Below are 19,357 nucleotides of genomic sequence, written 5' to 3'. Positions count from 1 at the left end.
AAGTACTGTGGAGCTACAGCACCTTCCTTTGTAATATCCAGATTCTCTAACACGGGAATTAAATGGCTGAGAGCCAGCCACCCCCCTTTCACATATTTAGGACAGAAAGCAAGAGAAAAAGAAGCTTTAGTTGCAAAATGCATATGGATTGCAGCCCTGATGTTTCAACCGTAGACTATAATCCTAGTGGTCATGGTCCTCTCAACAATGCTCAGTGTTGGTGATCACATCTTGTGATACATTCTTAATACACATCTTTGGCACGCTCTGGGTCTCTTCTGAGACTAGTCCAGAAGTAGGTTTTATGTACTGAAGTGAGAGGGGCAATTAGTCTTTTAGTGATTGATGATGATCAGTAGCAACATATGTTGCTTAGCATTTCTTTTTCGTTGTTCTTTACTACTCATGCCCTTACTTGACATGGTGTAGCCACCACAGACTGACAGAGAGCACAGGAAGAGTATGGGTAATTTTACTTGATACTATGAAACAGTATTTTGTAATTGTGATGCTTTCAGAGGAATGTATGCTTCTACGTAAGTGTGAAGCATGTAGAAGTTTACTCTGCTACAAAGGAGCTGTTTTCCTGCATATTTTTTTATCTACCACTGTTCTACTCTAAATTAGCTTTAATAGAGGTTAATAAAACTTTACATTCTTGCATATTGTGAAAATGTTTACATAGCTGTTTTTTGAATAAAGTTTTGTCTGTGTAGTCTTTTCAGTTCCTAAGGAAAATGGTTTGGAAAAGGAGAGGTTTTTTTGTCAGCCTTTTATGTATTACAACTAAATGGAAACAAAAGCTGCAAATAGTTCCAAGTTGTTCTTTTAATTTTTGATATTTAGGGTTTTCTATTAAAAACATTTTTCTTTTAAGATGTTATATCCATGCTCTTCTTAACAACAACAAAAAAGTTAGGAAGAAGAATAGCTGCTAGAGTTGGATGTGGTATACTCAACAGCTGTTTAACAGGGGAAAAACATGTAGCTACTTCTCACCTTAATCAAACTCCTAAAACTGTGATGAAGTGACTGCCCGAATTCAAGTTATAATAATTTAAGATCCTACTTTCTGCCTAGAGGTTTTTAAAGGTAAAGTAACTGTTGCTCTGTATCCCCAGGATCTAAAGACTTGTCTAAATTAGGATTTTGGATTTCAGCTAACATCTACAAACCGGTGTCAGAAGTAAAGGTTATTTAAATACTGATTTAAGATCTTGGACTGATCTTCAACTATTTAGCTGAAGTTTGTGTTACGTTTTCTGTACTAGACTTCTGAATGCCTTAATTAATCTTTGCTAGCTAATACCATCTCACCTTTTGTCTAGACAAGATCTGAAATGGTCCGATACACTACTGTGCTCCTTCAGAGACTCATGCTTGCTGATGATGAGAAGTAAAAACATAATCTTATTAAAGCATATATTTTGTAGAAATTGGAAATATCTTGGTCACTACTAGTGAATGGTAAGTGGACTTTTGAAAGCAGTGTTTCTGAACACAAGTGCTATATTTCTTATAGATGAAGAAAACATTGAAAACATCTGTGAACAAGTGTGAAACTGACTTTTAGGAGCAGTGGATGTCTTATGACTTTGGCTTTAATAACTAAATTATTGAGATTCAGAATTTCTGGAAGATTCATCCTGTCTGTATTGAATTGGGACAAAATTCTGAGTTGGTTTGAGTGGAACTGCAAAGTTTGCTTAATGGTGAATCGGACTACAAATGTTTACATAGTCTTAAGGCTTTGAGATAATTAAAAGCTGAGGCCAGTGAAAAGTTTGCACTTTTGAGTCTGGTTTCATTGTTACAATTGTGCTTTGTTTATATATACCTGCAGAAGAGCTTATTTTTGAAGAAGAAAATGTCATTTATTTAGGTAAACTCCTATGCATAGGCATTTTAAACAAGAAGGTATAACAGAGTAGTGCTTGTGTGAATGCTGAAGACAACACCTAAAGATACAGCTTTCATTGTTACCCCTTTCCTCCCCCCCCAAAAAAAAGATAGCACTAGTTAAGTGCAAAGCTGTATGTTAAGAGTTCAAACTGGTCCAACAGTTTGCCACTCCACTTTACTTTTAGCCCCCTTCCTCCTGGCTGCTTGCTGTTCTTTCCCCTATAATCCATCTCTGGCAATTGTTTGGCCCTTCATTAAGCCAAATCACTAACCTAGCTATATTAAAGTGATTTCTGGGTATCAAGAGCCTGCTCATTGAAGGACCTGAAGGGTGTCAGTGTTGTGAAGGTGATGATAGTGCATTATACATTCCTGTAAGCAAGGCTTCATGAAGGGGAGTGGTCATACGTGGAAGGGGAATAGGATTTTTCCCTTGGCAGTGGCTAGCTCTTGAGCTGCCTCAGTCTTAACATGCAGCTTCACTGAGTCTGAGAAGAAATTTGCCATTTCGTATGTGTTGTCTTTTTGTGATAAACAGATTCTTTAAACTGATTTAAGGAAAAGCTATTACCTGCCCTTTTGTAAAAGTTCATGTCTTTATCTCTTTTTTTCTGTTCTGTAGAGATCGGTATTGCTGAGAGCACAAATAAAGAATTTTGAAATAATTTCTTCATCGGCACCAACTAACAGCTTGAGGTAAGATTCACTTAATTCTGTTTTTAAATGTTCTGATTGAACTTAAGCATTTAAAATGAGAATTGATTTTATTTTTACTTCTTTGTTTTTCTCTAGAATTTATGCTTGCAGTAAGAAATGACAATACATAAAACTTTCTGAAATTAGTATGTCTCTTATAAAGGTCAACTGTTGTACAATATATATGTACATGTCATATAGGATGCAAATCTATAAATGTTGAGTAAAGGGAAAATCAGGCAAGCTCTAATTGAAGTTGGGTTGTATTACAAACTTATTGTACACCTGAAATTTGGTCTGAAAATTGGTTGTAATAGCAAGAAAGGAATTTTCTTTCTCTCTGTCTTGGAAAATTGATATGCTTCATGTCTTACAACAGTTTAAAACCCCTGAATTTATGTTGCCTGTGAGTAAATGAGCCTAAGAAATTATAAGCCATTTTCTCTTGAGTTTAGTTAACCGTAGTGAATTAGAAGCCATCTTCTAAATATAGGTTAGGTAAATTTGCTTTTTAATTGAAGAAGTCAATAAAAGATAGAATTCAACATGTTCTTCACCAAGGTAAATAATTTTTTCCTAGTTAAATGGAAAGCTAACTTTGGCTATTTTTTTTCCTAGGTTAGTTTCAGATGAGGTTATGTCCCTGGGGCCATGCAAACTCTTTGCTGCATGGGGAAATTCATTGGGGCAGGAAGGACCAGTTTGTAAGGGGAGGGTTGGTCTGCTTTTTTATTTTGAGTTCTCTTAAATGTGTCTACAATCTCCAAAATTTTATTAACTTTAAATTCTAATGCTTATTTGCCTTTACATAATTGAAGTATCAGCCAGGTAACAAGACATTGTATAAAATACATTGTGACAGAAAGTGCTTGTTGCATTGGACTTGTATTTTCAATATGATAATTTTAGGCTTTCATGCTTGCCTGCAGTACAAAAGCTAAATGTTAGAGGTTTTTCCATTTTTGTTTTAATTGTTACTGAAAAATTAAGCATACAAAGGCGTGAAAATGTGTAGCTACTTGTTCACAGTTTATATTCAGGTTGTCTAATGTGACCCTTTTGTTTTCTTTAAAGCTGGGCAAATTCAAAAGAAAATGGTAATGGGTGAAAGTGTTTATTAATTAAATTGGGGATTTTTAGCCACTGATCTGAAAAGGAAAAGGTGTGTATTTTTTTTTTCTGTTTAGCACTAATTAATTATAAATATTTAAAATTACTTTAGATAAGTACTTTCTTTCTGGACTCATTGCTTTATAGTAAACTGTAGTTTTCGTAGCTTAATCTGAGTTGAAAAAAATATAGAATTTCTGCTGCAACCTGTATTACTTAACTTGATGTTAAGATCTTTAAGTTGGTCATGCATTTTACATGTTTAAAAAGCGAAGTTAACCTGAAAATACACAGGGTGAGCATATTGACTGGTGGAAAATTGGATCAGAATGATTAATTTTAGTGCATATGGTTAAGAGAAGTAATACTTCTGGCTCAAACCAACAATTTGGTTGAGAATACTTCAGGGCTTTTTCTTTGCTTTTGTAAAAAGTTCATTGTAGAGGACTGTAAAATCCTTGTAGAGAAGAATTGGCACATTGAAAATGCAAGGAAACTACAAACCACAAAAATGGCAAGAAATTTGTTTATTAAAATGTGCAATTGTTCAGACAATGTTATTTCTTGCATTAATTTGCAGCGATGTTTTTTTTTCTATCGCTTTCTCTTTCGTTCTACAGGATCTGTTTGCATTTTAGTCTGGAAAACCTTTTACTATTGTGCTTTGTCTTTTTAGACAAACTGTGTGCTGTAGTTATGTTAAATTCTTAAAACATTATTTGAGCTTTTAATAATATCTTTTTCTTCAGAGTTCTGTTCAGGAAATGCTGTTGACTTTCTAATCCTATTTTTAGCATACAAAAATTAATTTACATGATTTGTGTGAACTCTAAATTGGTATTTTCTTTTTCCCCTTCTCTCTCACTGTTTTCCTTTTGGGAAGGAGTGTATCTACTGGAAAAAATGGGTCGATCTAACTCTAGATCACACTCTTCAAGATCAAAGTCCAGGTCTCAGTCCAGTTCTAGGTCAAGATCAAGATCACATTCTAGAAAAAAGAGATACAGGTAAATTGATATCCTACTGCATGGAAAGTTGGTTTTAGTATATTAGCTGTAATTTTTGTTTGCATGATGCTGTGGCAAAAGTGAGCCTGGGATCTTACTTCAGTTTAGGCAGTAGGCAATTTCTGCTTTGAATGTAATTTCTGCTACTTTGATTATTAAATACTTGGCTGTTTTGTCTTTTCCTGTATCTCGGGATAATTTCAGAATGCTAGTTGTTCTTCATGATTTGTAGCTTGTTTGATGTTCTTTTCCCCCTTCACATGATGTTTTCTTTGTCCAGTGTCTTTCCCTCTGAGTTATTTTGTATTTCTCATGCAGATTTTGAGATCTAGAGTAATTTAAGGCTTCAGCAGATAAGATTTGCTGTATCTTGTCTTCTCAGTTACCTCCAGCCTTTTACTTAGCTGGCTTACTAGTGGACATTACCATCTCCCATAAAGGTAGTGGCTGAATTGAAAGTTTACCACTGCCTCAGTCACTGTCCACAGGCTGGTATATTAAACTGGCGATCTTGTAACTTCCTGTTACAGGCTGTGAAACATGGTGCCTGAAGAACTGAAATGCTCTGCTTCAGAGTGGTGATAATCTCTAATAAAATAGCAGGACAGGCCACTGGGGCTGCTAATATCTTAATCACTTGATGCTGAAGTTTCTATACTCCTAAGTTTCACAGTCCTTAGGAGTATAGACGTGTTTATTAAAATCCTTTGAGACTGAAATAATAGATGAAGATAGATAGGAGAAGTTACTTTAGCGCTGCTAATCCTCTTCGTTTACCATTCTGATTGCATTTGAGAAATCTAGCATTTAGTGTCTTTTTTTTGGTAGTTCTCCAATTGTCAAATGTTAACATTTGCTTTTTAATTTTAGTTCTAGGTCTCGATCCAGGACATATTCACGATCTCGCAGCAGGGATCGTGTTTATTCTAGAGATTATCGCAGAGATTACAGAAATAATAGAGGAATGAGACGCCCCTATGGTTACAGAGGAAGAGGTAGAGGGTATTATCAAGGAGGAGGTGGTAGATACCATCGTGGAGGCTATAGGCCGGTCTGGAACCGAAGACACTCACGAAGCCCTAGGCGTGGCCGTTCACGTTCCAGAAGTCCAAAACGAAGGTCTGTGTCTTCCCAGAGGTCCCGGAGCAGATCTCGTCGATCTTACAGATCTTCCAGATCACCAAGGTCCTCTTCATCTCGTTCTTCATCTCCATACAGCAAATCACCTGTCTCTTCCAAAAGACGTGCGTCTCTGGAAAAGCAGGCGAAGAAAACTGAAGGGGCTCCTTTACAAGAAAGTCCCCTGAAAAATAAGTCACAAGATGAACAGAAAGATACATTTGAACATGACCCATCAGAGTCTCTTGACGATTTTAACAAATCATCAGCAGCTTCTGGCGACATTTGGCCTGGCCTTTCAGCGTATGATAACAGTCCAAGGTCACCCCATAGTCCTTCTATTGCCACCCCCCCTAGTCAGAGTTCATCTTGCTCTGATGCCCCTTTGCTTAGCACAGCCCACTCAGCAAAGGACACACCTCAACATTCCCATTCCATTCAGCATAGTCCTGAGAGGTCTGGCTCTGGTTCTCTTGGAAATGGTTCTAGCCGTTATAGTCCTTCTCAGAATAGCCCATTGCATCATATCCCTTCGAGGAGAAGCCCTGCAAAGACAATCCCATCACAGAATGCTCCCCGTGAGGAGACTCGAGTGCGGTCATTTTATCCAGAGGGTGGCGAACAGGAAACTGCAAAGGGTGGAAAGTTTATGAAAAGGTAAGAACGAAATTATAGCCTTACATTGCCTCTTAAAATGCTGTCTGTTAGAGAGTTTTGAAAATATTGTCACTGTGCCTTGGAAAATGCAATGTGAAATACTATGGAATAAATATTACTAATTTTAGTCTGATGGCAGTTGAGCTTGAAACATGTATGTTCCTCTTGAGATGCTTCAAGTTCTTGGCCTTTAGTTAGTGGAGATAGGGATATGTGTCCTTAAGGAAAAAGTGGTGTGTGTTTTTCCATTATGGTATATATTCTTGCACTCTCTTTAATATTAAGTAAAATCTTAATGGGACTAGTGCATCAGAGTTGCCTGTTGGATAGTGAATTCTGTTCAAGTAGAACATGAATTCTGTTCATGTAGTTTGGAATGCAAATCTTCTGGAAGTCTGAAAATGCAGATGTGCAGTGATTTCTTTGTCAGTATAAACAGCATCAATTGCTAATTTGACTTGCATTATTTATGAAAGAGGATGGGTCTTGGTATTCTTGGCACATAATTTTGTTAATGTGAAAGACAATATATTTAAAGTTAAATATATATTTTCCAATGAATGTAAAATTCTTAAATTTGCTCTTATAATGTTTAGTATTTTATAGTAATTTTTAGAAGTTACAAAGTCATACTAACAGTAGACTGTCATTCTAATGTGACTTACACGTCAGCAGATTGCTTATAAAATGAATTACAGAGCAAAGTTGTGACTATGCTATATAGGCACGTGATTGTAAGCTTTTGAAAGAATTCGTCCAGACAGTGATTTATTATGATTTTAAAGATACACTGCTTAGAGCAAAAATCTGACTTCTCCTGGGTTAGATGTATTTGAGTTGGTGAATGTATTGGGACCTATGTGAAAATGGTGTATAGATAAGGCTGTGGCTGAAATAATTGTGTGTTTGTGCTTCGGAGAACTGCCTTCTAAAGGTTCCCTGTTTGTACCCAGCATAGTGAATGCGTTAAACCTGTGTCAGGCTTTGGAACTGTTTTACAAGTGTGCAGGATCTCAAAATTTACTTTTTTTTAATGGTACTCTTCTAACATTTTCACTAAAAGTTTCATTAAAAGATTGCAATCTGCATTATAAAATTTCATGGAAATAATGGCTGGTATAAGGTGATGTGAAACTGGGTACTGATTAAGAAAGAGCAAACAAACCAGCCACTAGTTTTTTTAATAGACTCAAGCAGAGACTTTCTAGGTATTTCACAGAAAAGCATTAAATTCTTCAGATGCCTCTAATAATACATGAAGGACGGGGTGTTAATAGTGTATGAAGCATTGCATGCTGAAGTTGAATTGCTCAGGGGAATGTATTTTCTTCTTGGTGTGCACTTGGAAATAAGAGGAATGCAAGTGAACTGGAATGAATGCAATCCAGAGTTACCAGTCTCTTCTTTGCTATCCACAGGTACACAGATGAAGAGTCTAGAGTATACCTGCTTGATAGGGGTAATACCAGGGAGAAGGAGGCCCAGAAGGAGAGAGGATCAGAAAAAGGGAGGACAGAGGGAGAAAGGGAATGGGAGGAACAGGAAACTTTAGATTTTTTCATTGATAAAGAGACTGGGAAAGAAAAGTTTAATGACTCTGAAGGGGAGGACACAGAGGAGACAGAGGATTACAGACAGTTCAGAAAGTCTGTCCTGGCAGATCAGGGTAAAAGTTTTCCTACTGCATCTCATCGGAATGCTGAGGAGGAAGGAACCAAATACAAATCTAAAGTATCAATCAAGGGCAATAGAGAGAGTGATGGATTTAGAGATGAGAAAAGTTTTAAGCTTAAAGAGACTGGCTATATAGTGGAAAGGCCTAGTGCAACAAAAGATAAGCACAAGGAAGACGACAAGAGTTCTGAGAGACTAATGATGAAGAAAGAAACTCAGTCACCCGAGCAGGTAAAGTCTGAAAAGCTCAAAGAACTCTTTGATTACAGTCCCCCTCTACACAAGAATCTGGATGCGAGAGAAAAATCCACCTTCAGAGAGGAGAGCCCACTTAGGATCAAAATGATAGCCAGTGATTCTCATCGTCCTGAAGTTAAACTCAAAATGGCACCGGTACCTCTTGATGATTCCAATAGGTAAATTATTCTACTTTACAGTGTGGTTCTCCACCTGCCTGCAGCATCATTCATCCTTATTTAAACTAGTGGTTTCTTTTTGTGTGTCTCTTTTGTTGCTGATGCATTTTTAGACCTGCTTCCTTGACTAAAGACAGGCTGCTTGCTAGCACACTTGTCCATTCCGTCAAGAAGGAGCAAGAGTTCCGATCCATCTTTGACCACATTAAGTTGCCACAGGCCAGCAAAAGCACGTCAGAGTCATTTATTCAGCACATTGTGTCGTTGGTTCATCATGTCAAAGGTAGGTATTCAGTTTATTGTACCGAATACATATCTTGCAACTTCATTTATGCCTGTTTGCTGTCTCTAGTACAGGAAGATTTCAGCCCTCTTTTAAATGTCGATTTAGTCAGATTTGGTGTCTTTTGAGTAGATACAAAAATAATTTAAAAATAATAGCCACAGAAGCTAGTACAGAAAATCTCAAGCAGTATAGAGTGTAACAGCAGCAGTTATAGTGTGTTTCTGGATAAATTTTTGAGCTTAAGTAGCATATGAAGTTTGAAGTTTTTGTAGTGTATCTAAACATACTACACTTGTCAGTCTTTTGCTAGTTTTATTTTAATGGCTGCAACATACAATTTTATGTTAAGTCGTGCAGTGTTGGCTGACAGGTGTCTTTTGCACTGCAGGTACAATGACATTCCTTTTGGAGCACCCTGTAGCTCATTTCTAGGTTCTTACTGGGATTTTTCTGATAAATAATAAGATTTAAGAAAAATTGTGCTCTAAATTATATGAAAATCCACTGTGCTGTTTATTCCTATTGACAGTTTTGTAGTGCTGAAGCCAAAAATTTCACTTACAGGAACTTGGCAATGGCTAAATAAACATCCATTGCATTAACTATATGCTAATTATTTTCTGATTTAACAGTAGTGACGATTGCTTAGTATAAACACCCAAAAAACTCCAACCAACCAACCACCATTAACAACAATGAAAAAAACCAACCCCAAAAAGAACCAAAAAACAAAACATCATTTTGTTTAGGTGCTGTGTCCTGTCGTATTTTTCTGATGGAAAAGTAGATAATTCCTTAAAATCCAGTGAGGATATTTGGAGAATTTTTGGTTGGGTTTTTGTTGTTTGGGGTTTTTTTCCATCCCCATACCACTCACTTTGTTTCACTGGGCTGTTGTATTGTTCTTCTGTTCAGTGTAGTGAGATAATAGGGAAGTATTTGCTGGTGAAAATAATTCTGCTGTATCATTATACAAAGGGGGAAAAAGTGGAAATGCTTGTTTAGGTGACCAGTTTCAGCATATCTGTGTGCAAGCATTGTGTTTTAAGATGCTTTAGCTTCTAAAATTGCAAAGATTTGTGTGGTAGAAGTATGTGATAAATTTGCATTAAAAGTCTCTTTGTTGCAAAATCTCGTTTACTAATGCAAAATGATTTCCTGCATTTCAAATTACTTATAATGAAGAAAGTAAAAGTCAACAATAGATTACCATAATGTATTGGATTAAAAAAAAATCTTACTGAGACACCTGTTTGAGTATAATGATTTGTTGTGAAAGTATCTATTTTACTGATATTTAAAGAGATTTTAAGGCTCAGTCTAATAAGAGCTCCTCAATAAGTAAATTTTTGCTTATGTAGTATATATGTGAGCTGTAGGTGAACTAGTATTCCTGAAACTCACATGTTGGTCACAGAATAGACTGTTTTTCTGTGAACTTTCATTATGTTGAACTAATACCTGGTAAATGTAACAGCTTAACAGCCTATCTGGTCAAGTTATTAGAAAATATGTGCAGTTGTAGTTATTTTTGAAAGCAGAACCTCTCTTTTAACTTGCAAATTTACTGTGGTCTGTGATCAGATTTTAGTAACTCTTTTGAAGAATTGAAATTATGTACGTTATTGGTGTGATGCGACCAGTCTGAACAGCTCTTTATTAATGTAGAGCTGAAAATGCCCAGTGATGTTTTCTTTTTCATTGTAACTAGGTCCTGGAATGTGTTTTGAAATGGCAAAATCCATGTTACAAAAGTAAAATAGCTGTTGAAAGATACAGATGCCAAACAGGCAAAGTTGAACCTTCTGTCTTCCTGGCAAAAATGGCATAAAAACAGAGTTGCTAGCTCAAATTCCTGTGTTTGATGGAATTATGATTGAGGCACTACCCTTGTAGTGGCCGTTTCAAGTTTTAATGGTTGGTTATGAGACAAATACTGGATTCCGGGCGGTAAGTTGATACAGATGTATGTTGACCTGTTAAGCGGATAGCTTGCTTCATATGTAACATTTCATAGCTCATGACTTTATGTATTTCTCTATTGCATTTAAACATTTGTTGGGCTGGTTTAAAAAATGAGTTTTGCTGTTGCTAATTTAACTGTCTCTGAAGGAAAGAGAAACTGTCAGAGAAGTTGTCAAGTTTGCCAAGATGCCAGATGCTTAAATGAATTTATTTACAGATAGGTGTGTTAATTGTCTTGGATCGTATGTCATCACAACTACAAATCAAGATACTGTATTCCTGTAAGAAATTACTTGTTAAATCATTCATGTAGTTATTTAAGCATACTTTACTTAAGGGATTTCGCTGGATTAAGTTAAAGATGACATGAGTAGCAAAATATATTTATTGCAAGTATTCATTATGCAAAGTAACTTCATTTTCTCACATGGGCAAAGTGTAAAATAACTGTTAAGAAGCTTCTCCTTTCACTAGAGGAAAATGTCATTGAAAATGAGAAATCCAATCAGTAACTGGTGCTTGAATTAGATGTAATCCAGTCACAGCATACTTATAAGCAGAGTTGCAGCAATGCTGTGGACTATTACTGTGTTTGGGTTACAGAATGTGCAAATGTAGGGAAGACGTCACTTTTGCTTGTCCTGATAGATTTATTGGAAGTACTGTTTTTTGCCTGCTACTTGCCTTTGTGAGGAGTAAAATCGCTGTCAGTTGAATCGATCTAATGAAACAGTGTTTTTCTATTGTTACCAACAGAGCAATACTTCAAGTCATCTGGAATGACCCTAAATGAGAGGTTCACTGCATATCAAAAAGCTACTGAAGAACACTGCACCCGGCAAAAGAGTCCAGAAATACATAGGTATATGTTAACTGCATATGTAGATGTTTCAAGTAACAGATTTGTGTTTCAAATAACAGATGCTAATATTTATTCTGAGAACCCGAAACATTTTTTCTAATCTGTGTGGAGTAATTTCTGAATTTCTATGTAAATGCAAATATAAAAAAAAAAAAACACCAAAACCCATTGCTATAAAAGAGAGCTCATCTGAGCCAAGTCTGGCTTCATCTGTGGTTTTGTAGCAGGTATCTTCTCTACTTCTGTATCTCATTTGGGATATATTTACTTTTCTCACATGCAGTGCTCAAATATTGAGGGGCATATGTCTTGAAGATGAAAAGAAGCCCTGTACATGCATCTTTATTCTTCAGTGTGAAATGTTCCATCTCATACTACTTTAGTGTTTGTGTGTGTTAATTTACAGCATTTTTTTGAAAAATCTGAGAGCCTGAAAGGTAAGAAGGTAGGCATGCTGATGTAGTTTTTGATCATATGCTATGGTTTTATGATGCAGTGTACTATATTTGTGTTGCATGTGAGGATATAGTATCTCCATGTTCAGTATCCAATTTTAAAAGTTTTCTTAACTGTTATTTTTGGCTTTACAGCACCATATCATAGTGTTACTGACTTTTTTGGGGGATTGGGTGGTGGTAGTGGATTTTTAAGTGGTTACTTATACTGATCTCTTTTTTTATTGTTTATGTGTACAAAGCTGTAGTTAAAATGTGAAAAATTAAACTACCTGTTTTCTGTATTTGCATTTTTTAGCATACCTCACGCAAACCAGAACCAAGTCCTTTAATTTTCAGTCTGCTTCTGTGGTCTGATGGTGGGGCTTTATATGCAAAAGTTTTTTCAACTGCAAAAATGCTTGTTTCTCAGTTTTATATTGAAAGAAATGTCTGAGGCTATTTACAGTTGCATGCACATATGGCACACTGCTTTTATTTTGTATTTAGGAGGATTGACATCTCTCCAAGTACCCTGAGGAAGCATACCCGTTTAGCAGGTGAAGAGAGAGTCTTTAAAGAAGAAAGTCAAAAAGTAGGTTCTAAGGAAATGTCCCATCTGTATTGCTAAACTGAATTTATTGTGTTTCTCTTTAAATCTCAACTTCGACTTTGTGTTTACATATAAAAATAATAAAAAATTGTATTTATTGTGTCTTAGTACTTGCATTTAGAACACACATCATTTTTTTTTTTCCTTTGAGTAAAACATGTTACTAACAAGCCAGTTTATGTGGAATGATTTTGCCATTTTGGTGATCATGTGGCGTATAAAGTCAAGTTTTCTCCCACCCTTCCTTTGTTCTTGGGCGTTTCTTGACCAGTTTTGGTGCCACTTAGGGGCTCAAGGACAAAGGATAGGAGGGACTGGGGGCAGAATACGGAAGTGGACAGTGAGTAGTATAGTTGAATTGCAAAGGTGCAAAAAAAAGGTCTGTCAAAACTAATCCACCATAAGAAGCGAATAACTGAAACATCTTCCAAACCATGTATTAGGGTTTGTCTGCATCCAAAAATAGCTGCCACATTGACTTGATGGTAATGCTTGTTAGAAACAGAAATTTTTTTCTAATTTTTGTTGTAGACCTAACCATTGCATGTAAAGGGCATTCAGTTTGTGTTCTGAAAAACGTCTAAATTCTGGCCTGCTTTTTTGAAAATTGATGCACAACTTGCCGTTTCAGATTTTCTCCTGGATGTTTTATTTGAAAGGTTGTCCAAAATATGTATTTGTTTACAGGGAGATAAAAAATTAAAGTGTGATTCTTCTGATCTTCGTCATGACATTGACCGACGTAGAAAAGAGCGAAGTAAAGAGCGAGGAGACTCAAAGGGTTCCAGGGAATCCAGTGGGTCAAGAAAGCGGGAGAAAACTCCAAAAGATTACAAGGATTACAAATCTTATAAAGAGGACAGGTAAATACTCAAAGTCCCTATATAGGGTTTTTGCTTCTAATTAGCCTTTTGTAATTGTAAGCTTAATTGCTTTCAATTTTCAATGTGTAATGGAACATTTAAATTTTAAACAATTGAAATTATTTGTTTTACAGCAAATATGTATTATCTGTCTTTTACACGGCTTATGGTGGATGAGGACAAAAACTTTGGAATAGCAAGCTAACACTGAAAAAAAAAATGACAAATTAATCTGTCCTATTATCCAGGCTACATCAGGAGGTTGGACTTCAATGCAATACATTTCTATAAACAGTTTGTGTAAGAACTTTGGCTCGTTATGCTTGATTCCGCACTTTTTCAACTCATAACACCCAGAGTATGAGACTCTTACTGATACGTAGGTTTTAACATGGGTGAGAAGGGGAATTGTTGTTTTGTCTAAACCCAGTGGGCTGTTTTTAAGAAAAAAAAAAGTTAGTATATATCAGTGGATACTTTGTAGCAGTGGTAAGAGTTACTTCAGGTACAACCTTCCTTTGAATAGAATATTTAAATCTTATAGATTGGGTTAAGTTAATACCACTGTGGGGTTACTAAAAGCCTTGCTGTAGAATTTTTTTGCCTGCTTTGTACTGTATATACAATGAATTTCTACTTATACTTCCTGTTTCCCATTTACTTTCTGACTTTGGTATCCACATTATCTTCCACTGGCTAATTCCATACAGCCATCTGCATAGGGAAGCCCACACCATGTCTTCTCACAGTATGCAAACTGAACTATGTACTGTTATTGCAAAACTTTGCCTAAAGGGTTTTCTTCCTTTCAATTTCTGTTTGTTTTTTCTCTGCCTCAGAAGAAAGGCAGATCTTAAAAGTAACAATCTCTTGATGGCATCAAAACCTAGAAAAACTGTTTGCAGTTTGCAGACTGCTGCTTTCCAACTCATTAGCAATAATATACATTTAGTGCATTTAAATGTTTAAGAGGAGGCTGGAAAGTGGAAATACACCTCACCTTTAACATTTGAAATATGTAACCATATATGTGACTTTATAACCAGAAGGGGATAGTTTTTGATAAAGTATTAAGAGACCCTTTTTAGTATAGCATGTTACAGACTATCTCGTACTTTTAAAATAGCACATAGTGTATTTTTTTATTTTTCAGTAAACAAAAAAGAGATCAAGACCGTGCTCGGTCCTCCCCATCTTCTTCCCCATCTTCTTCCTCATCCAGTTCTCGAGAAGAAAAAGATTGCAAGAAAGAGAGAGATGAAGAGTTCAAAACCCATCATGAACAGAAAGAATACTCTGGTTTTGCAGGAATCAGCAGGCCAAGAGGCACCTTTGTGAGTTGCTCTCTTACTCTTCCCCCAATCTCTGAACACTTCACCAGTAGTAATAGTATAACAATGTTCGGCTAGCTTTCCTTCATAACAATGATTTTTGAATTCTTTCATGTACCAAACCTGAAAATTTTTGTTGTTTTTTTCCGAAGCACTGCCCGTTAGCAGTTAATTGGTGTGTAAATACGCCATTAGAGACCCTAGCATAAGGGTGGGAAAAATGGCTCTTGCTTATTCCTAGCATTTTTCTAATTATGCTGTTTCCTAACAGGATCTGAAAGTTTGTCTTTCTGTAAAGATTAAATCTTGTGATCTGTTATCTCTTATTTCCCTGCAGCTTCTGTTTTGCCCTGTCATTTACAGTTTAATTTTGTCCTTTTACTTGTGTGATGCCTGTGACTTCTTAATTATGTGCCATAGGAATGGCACATAATTAAAACTAAACATTAATCTTGAAACAACTGTATTAAGGAGAGGAGATGGTATACTTGTTATTTTTCAGTGTTTCTTTTGCCTGGACTAGCCACAAGGAGCATGCAAGCTCGTTAATTTGGCTTTGGAATGTGTTTTTAGTATTGTGATTTGGAAAGTGACACATGACCACTATAGTCTCCAGAAAAAGCTTAAAACTTTAAAATTCCCTGTTAATGACTTAACTGGGAAATGTAGAAGCATTAGGAAAGACTAGGAATCAGTAGAGGAGGCCTGGAAAAGATAAAGAACACTTTAAAATAAAACACCAAACAACACTCCCCTGAAAAAACAAACAAACAAAATCAAAACCAAACCAACAAAACAAAACCACAAAACCCAAAATCCTTGAAACAAAGCACAAAAAAGCAAGTTCTGTTTTGGGTGGAGAAAAACTGTCAAACTGACTTACATAAAAGTAGAAGTAACTTCATACTTTCATAGTAATCCCTCAATGTAGCCTGTAACTAAGACTAAATCATGCTAAAAGGCATTATTTGGTATAAATGTACATTAAATTATTTATAGTAGTATAAAATAAGTTCTGAACTATGCATGAGGGCATGTGAAATGCATGTGGAGTGTGCAGCACCTGAGTTAAGGTTTGAATCTTCCAGCTGAAAAAGTAGCTACTTTGAAGAAAATTTAAAGTTCAAAATTTCTACACTTCTGTTTTCTTTCTTCTTTTTGTTTGCCCACAGTATATTAGATAGGTCTTAAAACCCTTCTACAAATTGTTTTTCAGTCTGATTTCAGAGTAGTTTTAAAACTATCCAACATAGATTTGACATTGGAAGTGTTGGACCATAAATAATTCTCTTTCAAGTTAGTTATGTGTTTTGTTGTTTTGCTTTGTTTGGTTTTTCTTTTTTTTTTCTTGTCTATGTTTATGGACATAAAAGAATTAATAAAGGAAACTGATTCCCAGTCATTTCTTTTATACAGTTACTCTGAAAACCCAGTTCCATGTTTTTAACTAGGCTGTTCATGGAAATCACTTTCTGTAGTAACTGCAAGTTGTAGCAGTCTTACCTTCCCAACCTAACTTCTCACCTCAAATGGAGGGTATAATCTTGTTTAATGCTTTTTACAAGCTAAAAATCTATGTACTGAGGGAACCATATTTTTTACTTCTTAGGGTATTCAGGGTTAAGTAATTAAAAACAAAATTCTTTTTTCTTAGGCTTTTTAGCCTAAGAAACTTTAAAATCCTGTTAATTCATTATAAAGAATATTTCAGACACTTGACGTTTTACTTCAAGCATTGCTATTCTGTGCAGTACATATGGTTGATTTTTTTAGTAAAAAAGTTACTAACTTGAAATTTAATTTGGCCTAAAGTACACTTCTGAATCTCACTGAAAATTTCAGTAACACAAACTGAATATCCTTATTTGAAAACGGCATTGTTTTTATGTATTCCCGGATCACATTCTCATAACTGTTATGACTGAATGCATAACTGACCTTTTTTTCCCCCTGACAGTTTTCTCCCTCTTTCAATCTAGTTTTTCTGGATTTTTTTTTTGTCTGTGAACAGCTTCAGAAGTGTCTTCTGACCTTTTGTTGCAACACACTGGTTTACCGGCAGTCAAAAGAAAATTATTTTGGTGGTTGTGGGTGGATTTATGCCAAGAATTCAAGTGTGTTTCATTTAAGTTTAATAAAGTAATTATTTCAAAGTGAATGCTTGAATATATTACATAAGGTTATACATGGATTTGAAAATGGTTTTACACTTGCAGTTACTGTAATTAAGCACAGAAAGAGAATTTTTAGTAATAGAGATCTTCAACTCTTCTTTGTGGTTTTATGTAAATGGATTAAATGATATCTTGGTTAATCAGTTTCGAATTAGGGGCAGAGGAAGAGCCAGAGGAGTCTTTGCTGGAACAAATACTGGTCCCAGCAACTCAAATACTACTTTTCAGAAGAGGCCGAAGGAAGAGGAATGGGATCCTGAATATACCCCAAAAAGCAAGAAATACTTCTTGGTGGGTGTGGAGAACTCGATGTCTTATGCATGCTTTTGTTTTCTCAGACTTTCTACAAGCGTAGAAGTAGCATGCATGAATGGAGAGGGAATTTGGTTATGTCACCATGAGAATACCAAGGTTGCTATAGTTCTGCTTCTCTTGCATCTTTCTGTGTCAGATGCCATAACTGAGGCCTGACATAGAATTCATCTCTAAAACTTTTCAATAGTGAGTGGGGAAGAAGGCAGACTCAAGACTAAAGTTATGAACAAATTCTAAACAAGAAAAAATTCTGGGTTTTCCTGGATTTTGTCTGTATGGCATTTGAGCTTTGTCTTAGATTTGCCTGAAAAGTCTGCTGAAGAGAAAGATCAGGAAAAGCCAACAATAATTCTGGATGTATGTAGGCTGACTGTTACTAGTGGTCTTTCTGTTCTCAGTTGACTAGTGTGATAGTCACAACAAAATCACCTCAGTCTTGATGTCCTTTTCCCATTTGGATTATGAAAGGGGAGGACTGTTGATGTAAGCAATGTGGTATACTGAATGCATAACCTCTGTTTCAACTGATTTCCTTAACAATGCAAACTTGTAAGGGTATTGTTTCACCATTGAGAAGTGTTAAATTACGCCTCCTGTAGCATTATAGTTTGTCACAAATATGTTAACAAGCAATCCTAAGAAATAATGCAGTTCCCATTGGATGTTTGTACAAGGAGTTCTCTTTGGTCTCCTCCCTTATATAACATTTTCTGATCTATAAACATGGAATGATAGGTGAAGAATATTACTGATAATTGTAACTATTAAACTTTTTTCTCATCTGTAAACACTTCAATCAAAAAAGCCCCACCCTTTGACCATTCTTAAAATTGTTACCAACATGATTTATCCAAGTGTGGTATGTATTTAATAGTTCATATTTCTTTCCAAATCACAAGTAATAAAAAAAAAAAAAGCAGATGTTGAAGCAAGTGTACCTCACTCTTCTAAATACAAACTTTTTCTGTATTAGTCTGTAGTGTTCATGCAGTGCACGGAATGATTATTAGGATTTGTACCAAACTCTAAGCTTATTAACCTGAGAAGCTCAGCTGTTGATTGTCAGTGTCAGATTTAAACAGTTTAAACTTCATTTGCCTTAGGTTGTGCAGGTAAAGAAGGATTTCTAAACAGTGCCTTCAATTACATTTCTTTAAATGTAAAAAGCTTGTCTCTCTACATTAAAATAAAAATAAAAGAAAATCCTAGCACATTCCTAGAGCTTCCTCCTTTACAGTTGTTTTTCATTTTGCCTTAAAACCAGTGAGTAATTCTTTAGTCTAGATGAATTGACGTAAATAATTTGTTAGTCACAAGCATTTGAATAGACATACAGCTAATAAGGGCTCTTAAAACAATCTAATTGTTGTGGATTTAGTTATAGAATCATGAATTCCAAGGGTATACTTCATAATGTATTCTATAAATTATGATCTGAACTCTTAAGTTCTCTTAGTTGTTATTTACTGTGTATAAATTAGAGTACTAATGTTTAAAGGGTACAATTAACAGGTGTTCTAACTTTACTCTTTGTCTGGTATTATTGTAGCATGATGACAGGGATGATGGTGTGGATTATTGGGCCAAACGAGGAAGAGGCCGTGGTACTTTCCAGCGTGGCAGAGGGCGGTTTAACTTCAAAAAGTCTGGTAGCAGTCCGAAGTGGACACATGACAAATATCAAGGGGATGGGATTGTGGAAGATGAAGAAGAAACAATTGAGAATAATGAAGACAAGGACAGACGCAAAGAGGAAAAGGTAAGAAGTTTAGTGAATCGCAGCTAGATGGTTTATCTTGCATTATCTCAAAGTAATCATTTGGGTATCTGGGGGTATCACTTTCAGAGTTTGGTTATTAACAAGTTTAAAACAAGACTGTTTTCTTTCTTTCCACAGGAATAACCCTGGAAGAAAACTGTAGCTGAAAGAGCA

At 35.7% G+C, this 19,357-nt stretch overlaps 1 protein-coding gene across 6 annotated transcripts; it reads left to right on the top strand.

The window, feature by feature from the left end:
* Positions 1 to 2,534: 2,534 nt before the first annotated feature.
* On the top strand, positions 2,535 to 19,357 carry BCLAF1 (BCL2 associated transcription factor 1). Of its 6 annotated transcripts, none has more exons than XM_054399255.1 (12): positions 2,535 to 2,598; positions 4,592 to 4,715; positions 5,592 to 6,491; positions 7,910 to 8,581; positions 8,695 to 8,864; positions 11,589 to 11,694; positions 12,639 to 12,723; positions 13,429 to 13,604; positions 14,758 to 14,938; positions 17,254 to 17,400; positions 18,974 to 19,183; positions 19,322 to 19,357. In XM_054399255.1, the coding sequence occupies exons 2-12, from the start codon at positions 4,612 to 4,614 to the stop codon at positions 19,325 to 19,327; spliced, it is 2,757 nt and encodes a 918-aa protein (XP_054255230.1). In that variant the 5' UTR covers positions 2,535 to 2,598; positions 4,592 to 4,611; the 3' UTR covers positions 19,328 to 19,357. The 6 variants fall into 6 exon arrangements, with proteins under 6 accessions (XP_054255230.1, XP_054255232.1, XP_054255228.1 ...); XM_054399257.1 differs by having other exon boundaries at positions 5,586 to 6,491; positions 8,435 to 8,581; XM_054399253.1 differs by having other exon boundaries at positions 5,586 to 6,491.

This window comes from Indicator indicator, chromosome 2 (assembly GCF_027791375.1).
Source record: "Indicator indicator isolate 239-I01 chromosome 2, UM_Iind_1.1, whole genome shotgun sequence".
Taxonomy (NCBI): domain Eukaryota; kingdom Metazoa; phylum Chordata; class Aves; order Piciformes; family Indicatoridae; genus Indicator; species Indicator indicator.
Note: the sequence above shows the minus strand (reverse complement) of the source record. Positions and strands in the feature narration are given on the sequence as shown.